The sequence below is a fragment of the Pteropus alecto genome, unplaced genomic scaffold, assembly GCF_000325575.1.
Source record: "Pteropus alecto unplaced genomic scaffold, ASM32557v1 scaffold22, whole genome shotgun sequence".
NCBI classification, from domain to species: Eukaryota; Metazoa; Chordata; class Mammalia; order Chiroptera; family Pteropodidae; genus Pteropus; species Pteropus alecto.
This window is the reverse complement of record NW_006434839.1, coordinates 2,343,943-2,366,847: the sequence shown is the minus strand read 5'-3', so window position 1 is coordinate 2,366,847 and position 22,905 is coordinate 2,343,943. Positions and strand designations below refer to the sequence as shown.

Below are 22,905 nucleotides of genomic sequence, written 5' to 3'. Positions count from 1 at the left end.
GAGCAGAACTACGACTGTGTAGTTTATTAGGCTCCCAGGTGACTTTAATTTTTTTTTTTTTTTTTTTTTTTTTTTTTTTTTTTTTTTTTTTTTTTTTTTTTTTTTTTTTTTTTTTTTTTTTTTTTGCCACTTTCTGTGAATCTATAATTATCTAAAAAAAAAAAAAAAATACGCACGGAGAGATACCGAGTTTGCCCCAGTGGGAACCTCTTGCATAACCAAAGTACAACAGCAAAATCGGGAATTTGACATCGGTACAATCCACAATGCTTATTCAGATTTTATAAGGTTTACGTGCATTCGCGTTCATGTACGTGCGCGTGTAGAATTCTATGCAATTTTATCACATGTGTAATTACTACTGCCGCCAAGACAGAGAACTGTCCATCGCCACAAGACTCTCTAATGCTTCCCTTTATAGCCACACCAGCCCATCATAACCGTCTTCCTAATCTCTGGCAACCACTAATCTCTTCTCCGTCTCTCTAATTTTGTCATTTCAAAATGTTAGATAAATGCAATCATATGAAATCTTTTGCTCAAAAAAAGGGGCAGAGATTATAGAATGTTTAGGAAAATAAACTTCTAATATTAAAAAAAATAAAAACTTTCTAGATTGGCTTTTCCCCCCCCTCACATAGCTCCCTTGAGATCCAACCAAATCACTGCATATATCAATAGTTTTGGGGGGGGGGTGCGTTTACTGCTGCATAGTAATAGATGTATCACTGTTTGTATAGATGTATCACTGTTTATTTTAACCATTCAGCTGTTGAAGAACATTTGAGTTGTTTTTGGTTTCTGTCTATTATAAATAAATCTCCTATGAATATTCAGGTGTATGTTTTTGTGTGAACATAAGTTTTCATTTCTCTGGAATAAATATGTCCAAGAGTGCCATGGCTGGGTCATATAGTAAGTGCAGGTTTAGTTTTATAAGAAACTACCAAACTATTTTCCAAACCATTTACATCATATCACCGATGTATAAATGATCCAATTTCTCCACATGCTCATCAGTATTTGATGTTATTATTTTGTATATTTATCATTCCGACAGATGTGTAGTGATATTTCATTGTGGTTTATATTGCATTTCCCTAGTGGCTAATGATGTTGAACATTTTTTCAAGTGCTTACTTGGCATCTGTATATCCTCTTTGGTGAAATATCTGTTCATGTCTTTTGCCCATTTTTTATGAAATGATTTGTTTTTTAACTATTGGGTTTTGATAATTCTTCACATATTCTAGATGCAAGTTATTTGTCAGATATATGGTTTGCAAATATTTTCTCCCAATCTTTAGATTGTTTTTTTCATCTTAATAAGATCTTTCAGAGGAAAAAAAAATGGGGTGCGGGGAAAAGTCCAATTTGCTGATTTTTTTTTTGTCTTTTATAGATTGTACTTTAAGTGTCAAGTCTAAGAACTCTTTGCTTAGTCCTAGTTCCCAAAGATTTTCTCCAACTTTTTCCTAGAAGTTTTATGTTTTACATTTAAGTTTGTGATCCATTTGAGTTAATTTTTGTATAAGGTATGAGGTCTTTTTTGCCAACAGATGGCCAGTTGCCCAAGCCCCCCTTGTTGAAAGGCTATCCTTCCTCCATTGAATTGCTTTTGTATCTTTGTCAAAAATCGGTTCAGGATATTTGCATGGGTCTATTTCTGGGTTCTCTACGCTGTTCCGTTTCTCTGCGTGTCTGTTTCTCTGCCAATACCACACAGTCTTGACTACTGTAGCCAACTCTTGGAATCTGGTAGATTGATTCCTCCCACCTCATTCTCTTTTTTCAAAACTGACTTAGTTAAGTCCTTTGCCTTTCCATACAAATTTTAAAATAAACTTGTCTACACCTACTATGACATTCTTACTGTGATTTTGATAGGAACTGCATTAAACTTATGGATCAGTTTGAGAGAACTGACATCTTTACAGTGTGGGGGCTTCCAAACCATGAAGATAACACATTCCTCCATTTATTTGAGTCTTCTTTGATTTCTTTCATCTGCATTGTAAATACCATTGTTTTAATTTTGGTCTCCACAGGTTCATTATTAGTATATAGAAATGCTACTGATTGTTGATCTTGAATCCTGTAACCTCACTGAATTCATTAGGATTTTTTTTTTTTTTAAATTCCTTAGAATTTCTTATGTAGACAATCATGTCATCTGACAGTAGGGACAATTTCATTAATTTCTTTCAATTCTATGTGCTTTTTATTTATTTTTCTTGCTTTGTTATTGCACCTGCTAGAGGTCCCAGTCCTATGATGAATAAAAATAGTGAGAGTGGACATCCTTGCCTGGTCCCAATCCCAGGAGAGTGTTCAGCCTCTCACCACTGAGTGTGGTGTTAGCTGGTTTTTGTAGGTTTCTTGCAGATCTTTTTTATAAAGTTGAGGGAGTTCCCTCTATTGCTGAGAATTTTTATCATGATTGAGTGTTGGATGTTGCCAAATGCTTTTTCTACATCAACTGAATGATCACATAACTTTTCTTTTTTATGCAATTTATATAGTGAATTATATGGATTGATTTTAAAAATATTGAACCAGCATGTATACCCAGAATAAATACCACTTGGTTGTTATATATTTCTTTTTATACACTGCAGGATTTAATTTGTTGGTATCCTGTTGAAGACTTTTGTGTCTAAGTTCATGAGGGATGTTGGTCTATGGTTTTCTTTTTTTGTACTTTTTCTGGTTTTGGCATCAGGGTAATATTGGCCTCAAAAATTGAGTTGGGAAATGTTCCTTCCTCTTTTATTTTCTGGAATACACTGTGTAAAATTAATTCTTCTTTAAATGTTTGGTAGACTTCTCCACTAAAACTGTCTTTTTCAGGAAATTTCAAATTATGGATTCAATTTTATGGTCATAAAATTATTCAGATTGCTTATTTCATCTTGGCTGAATTTTAGTAGTTTGTGGTTCTCAAGGAATTGGTCCATTTCTCCTAAGTTGTCAAATTTATTAGTGTGAAGTTGTCTATAGTCGTTCGAAGTATATTTTCAACAGATAGAGGACTTATAATTGACAGTTCTCATCTTTCAGCATTTGAAAAATGGGCCAGTTCCTTTTGGCCTCCATGAGAAATCTGTTGTCCTTTGGATTGGTGTTCTCTATAGGTAATACATCATTTCTCTCTGGCTGCTTTCAAGATTTTTTTTTTTTCTGTTTTGGTTTTCAGAAGTTTAACTATGATATATGTTGGCATGAATTTCTTTGGGTTCCTCCTATAGGAGGTTTTCTCAGCTTCTTGAATCTGTAATTTTATGTCTTTTGCCAAACTGGAGAATTTTCAGCCATTATTTTCTCAAACTCAGGTGACTTTTGAGCACATTTTACGTTTGAGAAGCCTTGCTCTACAGTGGGCTTTTAGGGGTCCAAGAACCCCTCACATTGTATACAAAATGCTGTAAATGTCCATTTTTCTGAGGAGAATGTCTACAGTTTTCACTAGATTCTCAAATGATTCCATAACACTCACCATAAATTTTATAAAAGGATTGGTTTATGGCGTTATTGGGTTATTTTTGGCCTCCTTGGTTAAAACCAATAAAAACTAGTTAAAACCAATAAAAACTAGTTAGTACCCTTTCTTCCTTTTCACCGCATCTGTCAAACTCCTGTGTCCCAAGGGTTCCCTCAACAGTTTTGGAAAATATGGTCACTCAGGTGAATATTTTCTGAGCGCCTAAAATGTGCTAATTTATTTTTTTTTCCATTTTTCCCCTAGTAAGTGAGAAAGGGTAGAGTTAAAAAAATTAAAGCCATATTTAGCTTATGAAAAGTTCTGAGTAAATAAGAATTCAGAGTAAATTTTGCTGCTGTCACATCTTATGACTTTACCCTTTAAAATCTATCCCTTACTACTCTTAGCTGGATATGCCAGCGATCAAATTATATCCCGAAAGCACAATTTCATTGACTGAAAACACGGCTTTATGCAGGAGGCCCACTAGTCATGACTCTGGTTTGCTTACACAGTTGGTAGCTGAGCTCGCATTCCCATAAGCAGGCTTGTCCCTGGAGAGCTGCACAAGCTGACTGCTCTGCCTGCTACACCCTCACCTCCCCCGCTTTGCCACCCACCTTCTTGGACTAACTCCTGCTTATCTTTCAGAACTCAGTTTGAGAAACCCACCTCTGAGAAGCCTTTTCCCAGTTCTCCAAGCACTGAGTTGGGTGTGCCTCCAACGTTACCCATGCTTGCTGGATGTCACACTGTGTTGATTGCCTGTTATTCCCACAAGATTGTGAGGCCCTTGAAGGCCATGACTGGGTCTTGGTTGCTTTTGCCCACTGGTACTTTAAGAAACAAATATAACAAGACATGTACTTAAGCCCTGTCTCCAGTTAGACTTCACTAGCGCTGGCTGATCTCTTCCTCCGTGATTTCTTCATTAATGTCTTAAGTATCTGTTGAGCTTCTTCATATACCGGGGTGGCAACCAGATGTTCAGCCCCTCCCCAGCAGCCTTAGTCCTTCTTGAATTCTCATAAATGTTTATTAATTCACTTCGGACTTTTCCCAAGAATCAATATATTAAAGTTATTCGTCTTCCCCCTCTCCCCCACCCCAGAATGTCTATCTCCCCGCATTTGGATGATATGAACAACACTGCCATCCTCCTTCCCGGTCTTACTACTGGATCTTAGGAATTCCTCATTATTGTGTTTACATTTACAGATCCTATCAGGCTATGAGCTCCTCAGGGATAGGGACTCTCTGTCTTATTCATCTCAGAATCTCCAGGGACTGGGACAAGGTGGGTCCCATAAATGTCTGCGGAATGCAGTTTGATGTTAGATCATCACAGCTGCACTGGTCCTCGTAATCAGCACACACGTCTACTCATCTTCCCGCCTTATCTTTACTTCCTACTTATCCTTCATTCTAAGCCACTGTGAGTTCTTTCTGGAAAGGAGAAATGGATAAATACGATACGTTTTAAAGTAATTCTTTTATTCCTCCCAGGTACTATCTTGGCCGTCGGATGTTTATCGTTATCTCCAAACCGGACATGATCAAGCAGGTGTTGGTCGAGAACTTCAGTAACTTTACCAACAGAATGGTATGTAGTTTTCTCTTTGCAGACGGGTGGATGGGGAATCATTCTCAGATGCAAGGACTGCACGTCACACCTAATAGGGACGTGATCAGGCCTCTTATGGCTTTAGATCAGTTCAACTCAAAATTGAGCTCTCCCATGAATTTAGGTCTTCAAAAGAGATGTGCAGGACTGGCACAAAAGAATATCATTTACATTTAAGAGATGCTTTAAGAAAGCTAAAGCTCAAGAGAAGTTGTGGTTAATAAAAATGCTAAAACCGGGAGAGTTTTTTAAAGCTGTGTTCAAAGCTAGAGGAATCCAGGGGGCACAGGTCAAGTGACTGAGGAAGACCGAGCAAGGCTAATAAATACCAGAGGGAAAGCAAAATTTTGAGCCTCTTGTGCTTACCTCTTTCACAGAGAGTATAAAAGCCTTAAGGCCGGAAAGGAAAGACAAGCAACATTGCGAGGGAAATTCGTCCCCAAGTAGCAGGAGAAGCCAGTAAGAGGGCTGTGACATGTCAATTCGAGCCTCTAATCCACTAAAGGATGCACATACTCCATCTTTTTTAGAGAGTATATATCCTACTTTTTATCTTTGATGAGGAATCCCAAAGAATGTAAAAGGTATAAGAAAATGGCAGAGGTCAGTGTTGTCTATATTTTCTAAAAAGGGGGAGATAGGAATTCCAGCAGAGAAGACTAAACATCTTTAGGTTGATTCCTAAAAAGAGTCTAAAGTCAATTAATAAATGCTTGCTTGTGAGAATTAAGAGAATCACTATGTGCCAACCTTTTTTTGTCAAATTAAACTCATCTTTCATTCTTATAGGAAGCGTAGGTAATGCAGTCACTGTTTTGTTGGTTATCTGGCAAACTTTTGCCATATGCCGTATGCTAGGCATGGTCTAGGTGCAGATTATAAGGAGATAGAAGACTCAGTCTTGTCCTCAAGGAGCTCACAGTCTAGTGACAGGCAGATAGGCAAAGAGGCCGGTACAACATGGTAGGGTGAGTGTCACTGCAGTGGAAAACACTCCGCCACCTAGAATGGGACAGGAGAAGGCTTATCAATGGGAGATCTCTGGGGCGAGTCTTAAAGAAATCAGACCTGCCCCACCCTACATTCTGTACTGGTTGAGGCACCAGAGTGGTTTTTTCTCATTAACCTTCATGAGAACTTATGACACTGACACAGTTATCACCTCTATGTTACAGACAAGGAAACAGAGACTCAGAAGGGTTAGGTGATAACTCTCACCATGTGACTCACAGGAAGAGCAGGGATTCACGTGCCATGTCACAACTCAAGTCCAGGGCTCTTTTTACTGCCACTACCATTACGGCTGCCTCAGGTGACATTTCTGGACTGTCAAGGTTTCATGAGGTAGTTAGCTGCTCATTTTCCAGCCCCAGAGCATCCTGCCCAATTCCGGACACCACATGTCCACTGGAAGGAGGTGATGTGGAGGGATGGCCGAAGGAATTGCAGGAGTCTAACTACTCTGCTGCCTCTAGATTCTCTTCCCCAAACATTATGTTGTTATTCCCCTGTTCAGTCTCCTGAAGGTCTTCTATGACCTCAGGCTCATAGAGACTGAGTCTGATGGTCCAATAAGGCTGTGGATAGTCATTGTGCCAGGCTCGGCAAAGAGTGTTGATTAAAGATGTGGCGGAAACTGGCAAGTCAAAGGGCCTGGACCACCAAGCCGTGCCCAGCAGACAGCAGAGGCGCCCTGAGAGCCTGTCGCAGTTCTTGCGAACCCTTAGCAGTGAGATGGGGTGTGGCAGCCATGTGTCTCCATATTGCTTCATGTGACACCCAGATGTCACCAGGGTACAAGACCCCGAGAACAGACTTGGAAGAGGGCCACCCTCTAAGTGATACACTAGGGGCAGACATACACTCGACACACACATTCAAGCAGAAGGCACCAATAAAGTTGCCCATCTCTCCTCTAAATCATTTATCCGTCTATCCTCCCTAATGCTTTCCATCCCCAGACTCAGGTCTCTAGGCCCCAAATGCAGAATATGGTTCTAATTTCCTTCTTGCACTCAGCACAGTGCCCTCGAGAGAAAGTTCAAGGTCCCGCGATGAGATTTAAGCGTCTCTGTAATTTGGACGCATTTCATATGTTCCGATCTCACCCCTCACTGCTCCCCAATACAAGCCTCTCCATCCTTTCCGTAACCTGCTCTGGAAAGCCCTGCCCCAGTGCCTTTGCTCATGCTGACACTCGCACTAGAATGGGAGGCAGGATAACAGAGGGTCTTGCATTGATTAATAACCTGAGCGTGAGCAAATTACTTCTTTATGCTTCTCATCGCTCCTTTGGAAAATGGGGATATGATCTACCTTACTGGGCTGCTGTAGGCTAAATGAGATCACACATATAAACCCTGCCTTACACCCAGGCCAGACGAACACTCAATGTGTATTAGGTGCTATTAACAAGAAGACCGTCCACCTTTTCTGCACCCATTCAAACCCTAGTAATCTTCAAGGCTCTCCTCAAACTCTGCCTCCCCCGTGAAGCCTTCCCTACCTCAATCCACATTTACTTTTCCCTCTCTCTGAATCCTTACAACACTTATCATCCCAGAAGAACTAGGCGTTACCTGAACCTGGAGAGTGAATATACCCTTCCTCTTCTAGATCATTCATAAACATTCGGAAAGATCCATCAAAGATTAGATCTCTAGGAAACCCCAATGTTTATAATTTTCCATCTGGGAATGCATCCACTTATCTTTAGCTTTGTTTACAGTCTTTAAGCCAGTTCCATATTGATGATAAAACAACCCTTAGTGACTCAATTTTTTTAAAAATCGTCTTTAGAGTGGGATTTTCTCACAGGTTTTTGAAAGTCAAATTAAATCGGGTTCTGTGGCTCCCTCTTATCCATATGCTTATTTATCTGCTCAAAGAACTCAAGGAGATTAGTGAGGCATGATTTCTCCTTACCAACATCATGCTGCCTTTCTCTAATAAGCCATGTTTACTTAAGTGTTCAGCAATTCAGCTTTATTATACATTCATTCAGTAAACATTAAACGCTTACTCCATACGAGCTTCTACCAAATGGTCCCTTGCGATCCAGACAATACCTCGGCATATTAGGTTGATACATTAAGTGAAAAGGAACTTAAATAACACATGGCTTCATTTTCTTCCGACTGTAAGAGCCCATCTCCACTCACAAATCCAGGCTTGACATACGTGTGCCCCTGACGGGCAGGTGCCAAGTGGCCGCGATGTGGCAGCTGGGTTTAGCGCTGACATGCGATGTGAGCTGTCAGGACCATGAGGGTGTGACAGAGCGTACCAGCTGGAGGTGGGGTGCACCATGGGGGAATTCCCTGACGTACGTCAGTATCGAGCAAATGCTTGAGTTCGAAAGTTGTTGAATGGAATTATTATTTTTTTTAAAGTTCAGAACACCGGGCCCAACAGACCGTGGCTCAGACCCAGGGTGGCGGTTCCCGTAACGTGCTTCCCCACGCACATTGTTCGGGACACTCGGGTCTGCGTGACGCCTTGGCCCTGTCTCGCCCACTTTCCACACGGACGGCTCGGGCCTCTATCAGCGCACTCAGCACTTCCTGAAGTTGCTTCGTGGTGGTGCAACCACAGTTTACCGTTAAACCCCAATCAATCTTCTTAGCATTTATAGGATCTCAGTTGTCCCGGCACCTTGAGACTTGGTTATTTTTTTATTTAGATACTTTTTTAATTAGCTCCTCTTTGCTAGCGGGTACTCAATGAAGCCATGAAGGCAGCTCTTTAATATCTGCAGAAACCGGAGCTGGGTCCACATGACTCAACAGAAATGGTCATGACCAGCCAGAGAACCTCTATTCTCGGCCTCTCCTCAAGGCCTGGAGCTGGGGAAGCAGTGGAAGAGAGACGGATATAGGGCGGTCTGTGGCCCACGTCAGGTTGGTCTACTTGGAAGGGGGCGCAGTGGGGATACGCTCCATCACTCAATCTGCTGCTGGGAACTCTGAGTTCTGGTCCCGAATGACAGTACGGAGCGTGGGTCGGGCTGCAAGCATGCCAGCTCCCAGGTTCTGCCGGTAGCAGTCGCCTGTGTGCAGGTGTGGGTACCAGCCCTCCGGTCCTCACAGGCACCACGGGGGTCACCTCTCCTGGCACAGGTCCAGTCACATCCTTGACTCACTAGCGACACATCTAAAGCCGTGGGATGGATTTGTGAGTGGTTTTATCCAGAACCATAAGAGCCCAGGGGCCTGGCTGGCCCAGGTGCAGCCTCCCCGAGGGCCGTTTCCCACCACTCACCACATGGACGTTAGAAGCACAGGACGAGTTCCTGTGAAACCGCAAAGCCCTCGGCACAGGCAAGCATTACTAAAGTTCCGAGGCAAATTAGTCGCTGGAAACCTTATTACGTCTGCATCTGCGGCCGTACCCCATTACAGAGAAATGTGTGGGCTCGTAACAGAGTTCACCGGCAAGGAAAACCATTCAGAGCTCCAGGTGGATAAAGCCACCCGTGCTGGAGCCGCAGGGACCTGGGACCTGTCTGCTGGCATCTCTGAGGAGGGAGGGAGCCTCAGCGGGCTTGTCGTACAACTGCCCCCCTACACCTGCAACTGGCACCTGTCCACTGACAGCGTTTGAAAACTTGCTCATCTAGAGCTTCTGATCTCCTGTACCATAAATGAGACGCTGAGTAAATTAAAACATTCAGGTTTTCAAACCTGAGCAGTGAGATTTTATGGTGTGAGAATGGTTTTTGGACATGACTTCGAGGAAAAGCTCTCATCGCCCCAAACATTGAATACTATTTTGAGCTTTGCGTATCTTGAGAAGGGTCAACTCACATGATAGGTCCACAGCTCTGAGCGAGGCAGACCTTCATACTTAAAACCCAGACAGACTGCAGAGACCCAGAAACAGGTGTGCAACCTCATTTGCCTGACCCCCTGCTATTTTGAGGCAGGTCTCTGCTATGCACAGGAAACCCTCAAGCCTGTGTCAGATGCCTGTCATCCTGGGATGGGCTGCCCACTGGAAGTCCCATGTGACAGCCGGGATGGGATGCTTGCCCCCTACAGGCCTCCCTGTTCACCTGCTTTTCTCAGGACGTGGCTGGTCCTGAAGAAAAAAAGCCAGATTTGGGGAATTGCATTTGATCTATAAAACACACTTAGCTTCACGTTTTCAACATGGCGGGTAAGCATGAACCCTAAGATCTTTACAGGCACCGAGCGCCCCGTGAAGCTTTGGGGATGCAGGAACGGTGCTAAGTGGTATTGTTCTGAATGCCCAGATGTTCTGTCAATGCCTTGCAGAACATTTTTAAATTTCTGACCCTGCTGAAAATGACTTCATGTTTTTGTGTCTTAGACCCTTGGTTCATCAGGAAGCCATTTTTATATTTAAAAAAAAAAAATAAGTAAAATCTTATTCTCATACCTTCTTCTCCTAACTTTTGTGGTGGCAGAAGTAGAAACAAATGTATAAACCAGGAGATTAGTATCTCAGCTTTTGGGGGAGAGAACAGTAAATAAGCCAGTGCCGGTCTCTCAGTGGTGGTTCCCGAATGTTCCAAGAAAGTCAGGTCGCTGAGCTGCCGAGTCCTGACCCTCACTCTCCTTCTCTGCCTGAGTCTCCTCTTTAGAATACCCTTTCCATTTCCTCCCTCCCGTAAGCCATAGCCCAGCAGTACGATGAAAGGCATTTGGCTTACATTTTAAGAAATGAATCAAATTCCAGATGTGCCACCTTTTATTGGTTGTGTGACTGGAGCCAGTCCTTGAACTTCTCTGAGCCTCCGTTTCCCCTTGTGTAAAATATGCGTGACGGACTAGCTAATTGCCAGGCCTGTTTGGTTCCCAGTTCAGGTGTCAGCATCCCAGAGAGCCATTTTGAACCTCGGATGCCAGGGTCCCTCGTAGGGGCCATCAGGAGAATTTCTTCTCTCAGTCAAGTGTGACAGGTGCTATATCAGAGACACCCTCGCCCCTCCTTAGCACTGCTTCTGGGAAGAAACTCTGCTGAGAGCTGCTGTGGATTTTCCTCGGGAGATTTAACAAGCCCCCTCGCACCCCTCCTCCAGCAGGACGGCCCACACATCAGGCATGGGGCTAATGGAAGCGTGGTTCTAAGGCTGTGGCTTCCTCCTCCTCGGTGGATAAAATGCTAGAAACACTATCAGGCAGGGCCACCAGAGCCCATATCATGCCTCTGTCCAAATTAGAAGACCCCCCGCCCCCGCTTCCACCAGCCAATGCTGAGTTGGCAGATGGAGCCCGAGCTGGACACACCTCGGGACCTTACTTGGAGGCCATGCTCTCAGGCCTGTCACAGTCTGGAGTGGAGAGAGGGAAGAGATTGTCTTCTGGGGACAGAACACTTTTACTATTTCAAAGCACCAAAATATAAGCCCTGGCCGATATCTTTGAACAGCCATAGTCATATGTTGAAAATAGCATATGTTCTCAGGTACAGAATTTGGGGTTGGTTATCTGAGTGACAGAACTCAAGAGTTTTTGTCGATGATGATACAGCGTGGGGCAGTGCAAGATGCTTAACATACGCACGTGGAGAGAGACAGGTGATGCCACGGAGCCTCCACACCTGTGCAAGGTTCTGTGAAAATTAGTAAGTTTATACCAATGGACCTGGCCCTTTTGTGATCATGGCATATTTTCTAATATTGAGATTAGAAAGCTTACTTGACATACTGGTCACTAAACGAGATGGCAACACTCACAGCATGACCACAGACGTGTAACAGTGTCCCCTGGGGTTTTTAAAAGCGCCTCACTCCGCTTACCTGCAGCTGTGTGTGGCTGTGAGGACGGCTGACTGCCACGCCAAGTCATCAGAGAGCACGCGGGTCTCGAGTCAACATTCTTGCAGGTTCTAGGAGACAAGAAAACTCTTTTTGGCCATGGTTTCCTCTTATGCCTCTTACGCCTTTTTCATAGTAATACGCACATTAAATTACAGCAAAAATGCACGGCATGCGTTTCACGTCCCTCTGGAAAGGTGGTCCTCAGGTGGCTCCACCGGGTCAGTCGAGAATCGCTGGTTCGGCCCATGATAAACACCCAATTAATGGTGGTTCTGTCCACATGAACACAGAATGCTGAGGTGTTGGTTTTCTTTAATAATTTGCTCCTCGGGACTATTTAAATCTTCAAAGTTTAAAGTTTATGCTTAGCTGGTCTAATGAGAAGTTAGACTATTTTAAGAGATCTTAACTGAAAAGATAAACATATCCGAATGTCTAAAAGCAGCTTAGCGGGGGCGGGGCGGGGGGCACGAGGCCACTACGGAACCATCACGGCTTATCAGGGCAGTGTTTCCTACTTGCCGGAGAATCACCCCCAAATTAAGGAAACGATGTGAAAAGCACTTTGTTAGCTGTGAGATCAACCCATGTTGGTTAGATACCAAACCACCCACTTTCCACGTCAACCGTGAGCTCCTCGAGGGCAGGGATTCCATTCTGTGTCTTGACAGTCTCAGTGTTAGCATAGCACCTGGCACATAGTAGGTGCTCAACAGATGTTTGCAACTTAATAACACTGTGACTGACAGGACTTTTGTTGAGGGAGAGGATGGCTCTCGGGTTGGTTTTGGGTTAGCATAGGTTTTTCAAGCTTTCTCTTTTTGACTGTGGTCTACAGTAAGAAACGCATTTCACATCATGACACAGAATTCTCTCGCTTTCTCTCACACATACGCACCTTGAATAAAAATTTAACAACAACAAAATACTCTTACTTTGTAAAACATTCCTCCACCGTTCTACTCTGTCCTAGTTTTCGTTTCTCTTTTTTTAAAAGTAAAAATAAAAAAATAAAAGCTGGTTGCCATCCACTACGTTGATTTCATGACTGGTTATGGCCTGCAGTCTGGAGTTCGTGGCCAGAGAGTGACTGAAGGTACCTTCACCAAGACGGGACACAAGGCCGGGCTGACAGACAAAAGGCCAGAAAGCTCTGTTTCCCTGGACCTCCCTTCCTGAGTCCGGTGTCCCCTTTCTACCCCAACACTCACCGTCCTGCCCCCAGCGCATTTCTCAGTCCCGTCCCTCATTTCTTTGGAGGAGAGCCCTCTGTACCTTTCAAAGCGTCACTCGGTAAATCTGATCAATTGTTATGTGTAGACAGGGCAGGGATTGGGGAACAGGGAGTTACTATTTCATAAGCAGAGTTCTGGTTTTGCAAGATGGAAGAGTTCTGTGGATGGATGGTGGTGATGTTTGCACAACAAGGTGAATGAATATACTTAATACTACTGAACTGCATGCTTAAAAATGGCTAAGATGGTAAATTTTACACTACGTGTATTTTGCCACAATTAAAAATACACACATACGTATGTGTGCACGCACAGGCAAACTAATAGAAAAAAAAAAATACTTGGAGGGGTCTTCTGGAGAGGAAGTCTCAAAGTTAGAAGCTGTCTTAAAGGTCATTTAGACCAAATCCCTCTGACACTGGTGAATCTTGGGCAGAATTTCCAGGAAGGGGGTACGGTTTCCAGTGATGGGGGCTCATTGCTCAGGGCAGGTTATTTTATCTTTGAACAATTCAGGCCTTTGAGTGTTGGGGAGTTCTTTAGATGAACTGGAACTTTCCCCATAGCTTCCCCTTTTGAACCCCATTCTACCCCTCAATTCACAATAACGACCTAAATTCCCTCTTCCTTGTGAGACGAATTCAGTAAAATTTTTTGAGCGCATACTAAGTGCCACTATCTGATCTTCCAAGTTTTCTCTTTCCAGCCAAACATTCCACAACTCTGACAACTATTTCATGTGACACTGTTTCGTGTCCCCCCACCATCTGACGACTCCCCCGAAATGACCAATTTGCTGCTCTCTCTCTTACAGTATGACATCTAGAAATGAAAATGCTATTCTAACCAATGCCCCTCAAAGTTTTCCATTAAAAAAAAAAAATGGAGAATTCTAATGGAAGCCGTAGGCCGAGGAGAAAGTGTCATGGCAGGTCAGTGAGGGAGCGGTCTGAGAGCTACGCTGACATCTCGCATGGACAGCAACATTTGTCCTCCAGGTGCAAGATAAAAAAACATCTTGGATCCAGTCCTTAGCTCTGAAGGACAGATACAAAAATCCAATCAATCTTGACTCTTATCTCTAATTTATTCTGTTTTATCAGTACCCCATCAACCACCACCCAGCTTTCCTTGGAAAATGCATGTAGCATTGCACAGGACTGGGTGTCTGCCAATACATAAATATACATAATGTATGATCTTCTCCTTTGACTCTGGAATCTAAACAAATGGGTTATGTTCCAAAAAATTCCATAAACCCACAATTCTGTATGGTGACCACGGTGCTCCCAAAGAATTTCACTCTAAATATAGAAAGGTATTCCTCTGCAGAAAAATAGCCCAGCAACTCGGTTCTAATATATAATTAAATCCCCCTTAGATACTTTGCAGTTATGTTTTATAGCTTATTTTGAGTGTTCATATTTTATCAGAAAATTATAATTTTCCTCTAAATAGGAGTTTTTATAAAGCTTTTGAATTATGATGGCTGGCTTCATGTTTCAACTATAATTAAAACAGTGAAAAGAAATAGCGAAACTGTACATCATACATGGTTCTGAAGAATGCTCGGTCCTCAGATCCCCCCACTTCCTCATACCCTGCAGCCCTGGAGCTGGGGGATGCTCTTACCAGCTGTGGGGGTCCCAGTTTTGACCACCTGGTGGGAGTAGCTGGTTTAGAAAGGAACAGAATAGCCTGGGAAGGAGGGATGAGGAGGCCTCATCCTTTGCATACGTCCAGACTCAGCCGGAATATCTCCTCCTCCAAGAAGCCTCCCTGACCATCTAGTCCCCTGTTATTCTCACCTTGCCCTATTTTTCCCCTTCACAACACTTTCTCATGAACCGTAATCATATCTGTTTGTTATTTAGGAGCTTCCCGTCTGCTTCCCCATTAGATTACCAACTCCTCGCAGGCCAAAGCAAAGCCTTCCCTATTCAACACGGTACAGCCAACTCCTTGCACATGTTAGATATTCAATAAATGTTTGCTGAATGAGATGAGTGAATGAATGAATGGAAGAACATAGAAACATGGTGACAGGCGTGCTCTTGGAAGCGGCTCTGTTGGGACATGCTTCTGAAGGACTCTCCTGTTCCCCCCTCCCCTCTGTCTCCATATTCCACACCTTATGTCCCCCCAAACACACACCAAGGACCCAGACACATGAGCCTATCAACTCCTGGCCCCACTTGACCGAGCCAGCTACACAAAACCCATTGCTACAAAGTTCAGACGTGAAATTCCATCCCAGGAAAGACTAGTCCATCCCGAGAAGCCTGGTCCTCTGGGAACCCTCACTGCAGAACACACAGAACTGCAGTTATTCACACAAGGACAGCCACACTGTCACAGGGTAGAACTGGGCCAGCAGAGCTTATCCATCTGCTCCCTGGGGGCCTCAGCCATGAATCGTTAGCTCATTATCCCTGAGTCTTTGTACTCTTTTTCTGTATCCTCTCAGGAAAAATACCCTCACTCGTTGGTCTCTGGTGGACTTTAAGTAGAGTGTTTATCATGGACCTATACTGCCACCGAGGTGGCTTTGGCTCCCTTGTGTCCTAACCCTCTGCTTGTTGCTTTCCATCAGGCATCGGGTTTGGAATCCAAACCGGTAGCAGACAGCGTGCTGTTTTTACGTGACAAAAGATGGGAAGAGGTCAGAAGTGTTCTAACTTCTGCTTTCAGTCCTGAGAAGCTGCATGAGGTAAGAAAAAACGAAAACTTTCTTCCTTAAGGGATAGGTTTCTTCTCTCCAAATTGTGATGGAGAGCTGGTTCACATTGCATCACTTGTCCAGGTGGCACAACAAAATGCTCTGCCCGCTGGGGCCTACCGACCTCCCAATTCTGCAAGAAAAACACAGGACACTGTCTGCATTGCCGTGCCTTCCATTTCTCCAGCCTCCCACATCTCCGATGCCATGAACGGACTGAGTCAACAAGCAGCTGTGGCATTCCTGCTATGTGCTGAGACTCTGCCTCAGGCCCTTTGGGAAGATCCAGGAGAAAACTGAAGCAGTGCTCCTCATACTTTCACGTCTAATAGATAACCTGGGAATCTTTTAAAAATACAGATTCTGATTCAGAAGGTCTGGGGTGGGGCCTGAGATTCTACGTGTCTAACGACCTTGCAGGAGATGCGATGCTTCTGAACGGTGAAGCAGCCTTTACATAGCAAGGCACCAGAGCACAGCTTGAAACAAAGGTGAGCTGTGAGTCAAACCTGAAATGGGAACCAGGTGGCCATGGACTATTGGGGAGGAGTAAAGGGACGGTCCTGGAAGAACTCTAGGCGTGCAGGCAGGTCCCGGTTAACCTGCACTGCCAAGTCAGAGGAAAGAGCAGCATCCACGCCATGCTGCTGGCCCTTTAAAGGCCCCGGGCTCCCTCCTTCCCCCACTCAGTGACCTGCCCTTCTCTGCCAGCCGTCTGTCCTTTCTTCCAGCCAAGCCCTCTTGCAATGGATCCTCACTAATGGCCCCGCCATTGCTGGTCGGGCTTTGGTTTCTGGTCCAAATTTTGCAACACCTCAGGAGTGAGCACTCGAGCCCTTCTGATGTGAAGTGGCTAAGGGATTGCTTCACTTTGAGTCCCAGGTTCATGGGCAACCCAGAGCGAGTGACCTTCCAGAGCCAGCCACATCTAGCTGTTCCAAAAATACCTGGACTTGGAGTGGCCTGTCTTCGGCTCGGTAACCGAAAGCTACCCTTAGCTGACACTCAAGATGCTTTGCTCACCCATGTGGTTCTATTTAATTCCTATAAATCTTAAGTCCCCCAGAAGAGAGGGTCCCATACTTCATAGTTAACCCCATCCAAATAAACGGACTCGGAAACCGGTGATCCTGCCCATTTTCAAAGAGGTTTGGACTTGTGTTTCCATGGCAGCCTGTGGGATCTGAGGGCAGAGGGCGAGCTCAGCTTACAGCATCAGCAAACCCTCTCTCAGCTTTTGCTGCGTGTCAGCCACGGGTTCTAAGGGCTTCCTGCTGGTACTAACGCACCTAATCTCCACTACATCCCTGTGAGGTAAACACTATTATTATCACCCTCAGGTTACAGATGAGGAAACTGAGGCACGGAGAGATTAAGTAGCATGCCCCATGTCCCACAGGTAGTAAGTGGCAGTGCCAAGATTAGAATCCATTTCCAAAATACTCTTAACCTGACTGCTTCTCTTACCTCCGTGTGGTTTTCAAACGGCCTCTGAAGCTCCCTAGGACTTGTCCCAGGGGCTGTATGGCGGGTGGGGGAAGGGGAGCACCTGGGGCCTCTGGAAACCCAGGCGACTCAGAAGCAATACTCCTGTATTTTCCCGTCTAAGTTTGGAACCAGGTTTCAGACAGAGGGAATACAAATTCCTTTCTTACCAGTAAAACTGAGAAATGTAGCTGAACGCGAAGGTCGCAGCCCGCCCGCCAGGAGGGCGGCAGAGAGCGCGCATGCTCAGTGCCTTCTTCCCAGGCCCCGAGGGTGGGCTGGGGGGGCGGGGAGGGGCACGGAGAGCAGAAGTCCAGCCGGAAGCGTAGCTCAGCTGCAGCCCTCCCCAGCCGCAGGTACACCTTGGAGTCACCTGGGGAGCTTTGCTGTCTGCGACCCGCATCTACAAGTTCTGATTAAATTGGTTTGGTTTGGCATGCAGCCTGGGGTCGAGGGTTTTTACAGCTCCCCAGGTGATGCTATGTAAACCCCAAGGTGGGAACCACCACTAGGAGAAGGACCCCGGCAAGGAAACGCGAGGAGGGGAGCATTCTGCTTCGGCTGCCGCCATGAGCCCGGCTCCACATTTAACCAGGTTATATACGGAGGTTTCGTGAGAGAATTTGTTTGAAGACAGGGCCCGCTTCTTTAAAAAGTTGTAAAGCACTGTTTTGACAAACTGGATGAGCTGGAGGGAGAACACCTTTTTACAACTAGTCACTAACATGTTGAGTCAACCGAAAGAAAGGCAGGAGAGGAGAGGCAGGTGAACCATGGGCTGACATCACTAGTTTAAGCGTGGTGCATCCTATTTCTTCATTCATGGGTAACGGCGGCGTGACAGCACTACAGACGCAGAATCTCATCATTTGTAAAAAAAAGAAATGAAGTGTATCTGATTGAAAAAAAAAAAAAAGGAAAAAACTTTTCTCGACAGTCTCGGGCTATGTGTCTTTGAGAGAGAAAAAAAAAAAAGGATCTTATCAGGGTATATTCCAGAAACTGACACGATGTCATTTCCCAAACAAATCCAGTGCTCCTGGTGTCCAAAGTATCTTCTCCTTCTGGATCAGAAATCTAATTCTTAGCGCCTGAATTAGTGGCAGAAAACAGAGTTCCTCAGAGTGGTTCACAAGCACTAGAGGAAGGAGGTGCTCATAAATGAAAGGGGGGAGGGGGAGGAAGAAATCTCGTAGACACAGAGTCCCTGGGTTTTGCTTCAGTTCTAGCCCACTGTTTAACACGCACTACCAGCAAACTTAAAATTCCATTGAAAACCATGTAAACCATTGTACTCAATATTAGTTCAGTTTGGGTTCTTGAGTTTCCATGTGAAAGATCGCCATTCCAGGGGTGCGGGGGAAAGTCAACTTTCCTTTCTCCTCTGGAGAGTTTAGACCTGGTGGGTTTAAGGTTCCTGGGAGACATAAGTAGATACAGTAGGAAAAAGCTGACCGTAGATCTGGCGCTCAGGAGAGAAGGGGAGGAAAGACGGTTGTCCAAAACACAGACACAAGCGAGGTCACCCTGGGAGCGTGTGGAGCCTAAGAGAAGAGGGTGCTCAGGACGATCATTGAAGCGAGGGGCAGAGGAGAAACCTACAAAGAAGAGTAGAGAAGAATGGCCTGAAATAGAAACCCAGGAGAATGGGGACGGGGAAAGCATTTCAAGAAAAGAAAGAGGTGTTGAATGCTGCTTAAATAGAAAGAGACACGAGAACTAAAAAGTGTGTGACAAAGATAATATTTTTAAAACATTAACTCAATGTATGTGTTTCATGCCCCATAAATCGTGTCCCCTGTGACATTCTCTCCCCCACCGAATTCATGACGCTCGCTGCCTTCAGAAGGAGAGAGTGAAAGCCGTCCCAGAACTAGGAAATTGTCGTTCAGTTTGAAACCGCACATTAGGCTCTCTTGGTCCGTACTGAGACAGTGGTCTTGGAAGCCAGGCTTTGTTAGGAGAGTAAAGAGTTTTCCTAATTCCAAAAGCAGCTTTGCATGTGAAGGTTTGGGGCTCTGAGCATGGACTCTATACCAAGGTGTAGATAGGAGGGAGGATATGAGAAAGGTATGGTTTCTGTCCTACGGGAGATGGGTGGAGGGAAGAAAGGGGAGAGCAGGTTGCCACACATTATAGCGTTCCTGACTTCCTCCTTCTCTAGCCTATGTGACCCCCCTGGTATCTGGATGCTTCTTGGACTTTACCCTCCCATGGCCTTTGCTCTGGTATTCCAACCAAGGACTCGTGACCAAGGGCTGCACCAGAATCACCTAGGGCCCTTATTAGAAATACGTAATTCTATCTACCCCAGGACCTGCAGAATGAGATTTCTAAGGGTGACTGGGCATCTGTGCGTTATAAGTTCCCTAGCATGGTTCTGATAAGAGCTAAATCAGAAAGCACTGGTGTCATGTCTTCATCTTAGTTCCTTGTCTGACTAGCTCAGAGTTGCAGCTTCCCCAGGCTTGAAGGAGCTGGGCCCCAGAACCCCAACCCTCTTCCCTGCTTTATTTTTCTCGGTAGCACTATCGTCAGCTAACATTCCATTTACTTTACTTATTTCTTTATTGTTAACTACACAGAACTAGGCACCTAATGGGCACTCAATAACGATCAGATGGATGGATGGATGGATGGATGGGTGGATGGGTGGATGGGTGGATGGGTGGATAGGTGGATGGATAAAGAAAAAAATCAAAGAACCAGGAAGCTTTCCACTGAAGGATGCATGTTAAGACTAAGATAAAAGAGAAATCATTTTATCAAGGAAAAATTAAAGAATGACCGATTGCTGGCTGTCTCTTTAGAGAGTCACCAGTATATACGTATATAAATAGAACAAGCAGGTCACAAAGGCACAAAGAGGAAGATGAAGTACACAGAGGGCCTGGGGCAGAAGGGGCAGAGACGGAAGAAGCTCGGAGAAGCGACAGGAACCTGCACGCTTCTCATCTGCTGGTTCCTAAGTCAGTTTCCCCAGAAATAGCTTTGAAATATCAATATCTCCAGTCATATTCTGAGTTTGCACCTATCTTTTGGACTTTTATTACCAAACTTCAGACCGTATTCTTGAAATCAAGGTTTGTTTTCCCTTGAAAGTCGGAGGCTTTTTCCTTCAGACACCTTGGCAGCTGAAACTCCTTTACCACCTGTGTCAGTGTCAATATTCATAAGGCACTATCTGTATTTGTGTGGATATTAGGCTGCCACGATCAACAATCCTTGAGAGTTATTTTAAAATCAGTATTATATCATGAATCCATATTTTTACTTAAAATAAAATTGGTTTTCAGCTTAAGTCCTACCAGGGATAATACAGAGAGATAGAGAACCAGAGAAAATTTGATTGACGTGTGCCTGATTCCAGAAGAGACCATCAGAATCATAGCCCAGTGACAGACGAGTTATTGAGATTTATATTAAAGGATGGTTGGGCCATACTGGGAAAACAACTAATGGTTTTATTAGGGAAAATTCTGTCCGATTAATCTGCCAGAGTTTTCACCCTGTTCCCTAAAGGACTGATTTTTTAAAAGAGACAACCAGCAGATTTACTTAGAATTTTTTTTTTACAGATTCTTTTGCTGGACTCTTTACCAAGAACTATTAATGAGTCACCCTGGGATTGTGTAAAACTTTATTATGGGTCAGGAAATAAATAGATTTAACTTTAGGAGACAAAACTGGGGCTAAATTAATTCTTCTCTGAGGGAAATATATAAGTAACGGGATTCCCTGGGGACTCCTGTTAGCACTAATTTTATTTTTAAATTTTTATAACTCATCTGAAAGAGGGAGAACAGCAGGAAATCTATACATTTGTGACTTCCTTTAAGCTCTTCTGAGTTGAAAAATATTAAATCGATTGGAATAAGTTGCTAAGACTGTACTAAGATTATATACATTAGCACTAAAGTGACAGCTAACCTTCAGTATAAGCAAGAATAAAATAATACATTGAGGAGAAAAGCACCTAAATTGTACTTATATGATGACGAACTTCAAGCTATAAATTACTGCCAAAGAAAAAGATTTGAAATCACTGAGCACCCGAAAAGGCTCCGTGATCATACAATTCAGTAATATATTGCAAAGAGTCTTCCTAGAGATTCACTATGTATCTTAGCATGTGAAAGGCTTAGGAGAGACCTGCAGCAAAACAAACAAACAAACAAACAAAAACGACCTGTTTAATTTTGTTTATTCTGGGCTCAAATAAGTTTGCAGTAGGTGAAAACATGGGTAGTTAAAATCCACTATTGGGCGCCATGCCTTTGGAGGCAGATTTCATGTGGAACTCCATTTTCAAGTGCACCTTGAGCAGAAACCAAGCTCCAAATTGGATGGACCACGGATCCGATCCGATACAGTGGCTCATATCTTCCCGATCATCAAAGCCCAATAGACGTGATGGACATTTCCTCATTCTCCCAGAAAACTAAGCTGGTGGTGACCCACTGAGCAGGTGTAAGAAAACTGGCAGCTTCATACATGAGACCCTAAGGCTGTGTGTGTGTGTGTGTGTGTCGCTCAAGAGTAAACGAGCCAATCTCATCTCTGTGCTTGGAGACTCAGTTAAAGAAAAGTCAGACCAACAGGGAAGGCTGGTATCTCTCACAGTCACGGAAAATCCACCTTGATGCCTCGGTTTTTCACTTTCATCCAGATGTTTCCTGTCAGGAAGGCACAGTCAATAATGTATGAATCTTAACGGCGGAGGCAGATGTGGTTATTATTCCCTCTCGGCCTTTCTTGCCTTGGAGAAGATGTGTTGCTTGAGAATGAGTACAATTTTTAAAAATTTAAGTTGATAGAGCCAGCTTATGAGTAAATGCACAGCTACGAACATTTCAGTGCAAAAGTCTTTGCAGAATTACAGTCATCATCACAGTTTAGTTTGGCCTTTAAATTTTCACTGTAAACTCTCAGACGATCACGCACAGAGGCTTCTAAAACAGAACCCAGTCTTCTAACAATGTTAGAACGAGCAGCTTTCTCTCGGCCGTATCGGCGTCCAGCAGTCTATTTTGAATATTTGCTTTTATTTCTTAATCCTCCCAAACAATGAAAATGAAAGTCATTATAACCAAGTGTGGCTGTGGTGATAAATACTTCAGAGTCCCAAAATACATTGTCCCTGCCTGACCGGTTGCCCATTTTCCAGAATGTCTGGGTATTTATCTAGCAGCAAGAGACCATTATCCTGCGACACAGTTGTATTCCACTGACACCTAATATCCTAATTAAAATCGGTATGATGATGGACTGTTTAAATTTTGGTGAAAATGTTCCTTTTCCATTTGCATTTAAAAGAAAACACACTCCTCATCATGGGTACCCCATCCTGGGTTATAATTTGGCTTTCCTTTGCCTGAATCATGTCACTCCGACTCGCCGCTGGTTATATCTAAAAGAGCATCTCAATGTGCCTCCCAGCTTGGCTGTTGCCTGGCAACACCAGCAGCCACCTCCTCATCGGGGTGAGTTCTAATTGGTCGCAACTCTTGACAGGAGCTACTGACTTATTAGAAAGGACACTTGATTATTTACCTAGATGGCTAGAGCTGATACATA

General features: G+C 44.0%; 1 protein-coding gene across 2 annotated transcripts in view; it reads left to right on the top strand.

Moving 5' to 3' along the window:
• TBXAS1 (thromboxane A synthase 1) overlaps positions 1 to 22,905 on the top strand; it is a 131,714-nt gene that overhangs the window by 54,581 nt on the left and 54,228 nt on the right. For both annotated transcript variants that reach the window (XM_015588363.2, XM_025045836.1), the window contains exons 5-6: positions 4,988 to 5,084; positions 15,718 to 15,834. In XM_015588363.2, coding sequence (XP_015443849.1) covers positions 4,988 to 5,084; positions 15,718 to 15,834 — 214 coding nt within the window. The remainder of the gene's footprint in view (positions 1 to 4,987; positions 5,085 to 15,717; positions 15,835 to 22,905) is intronic.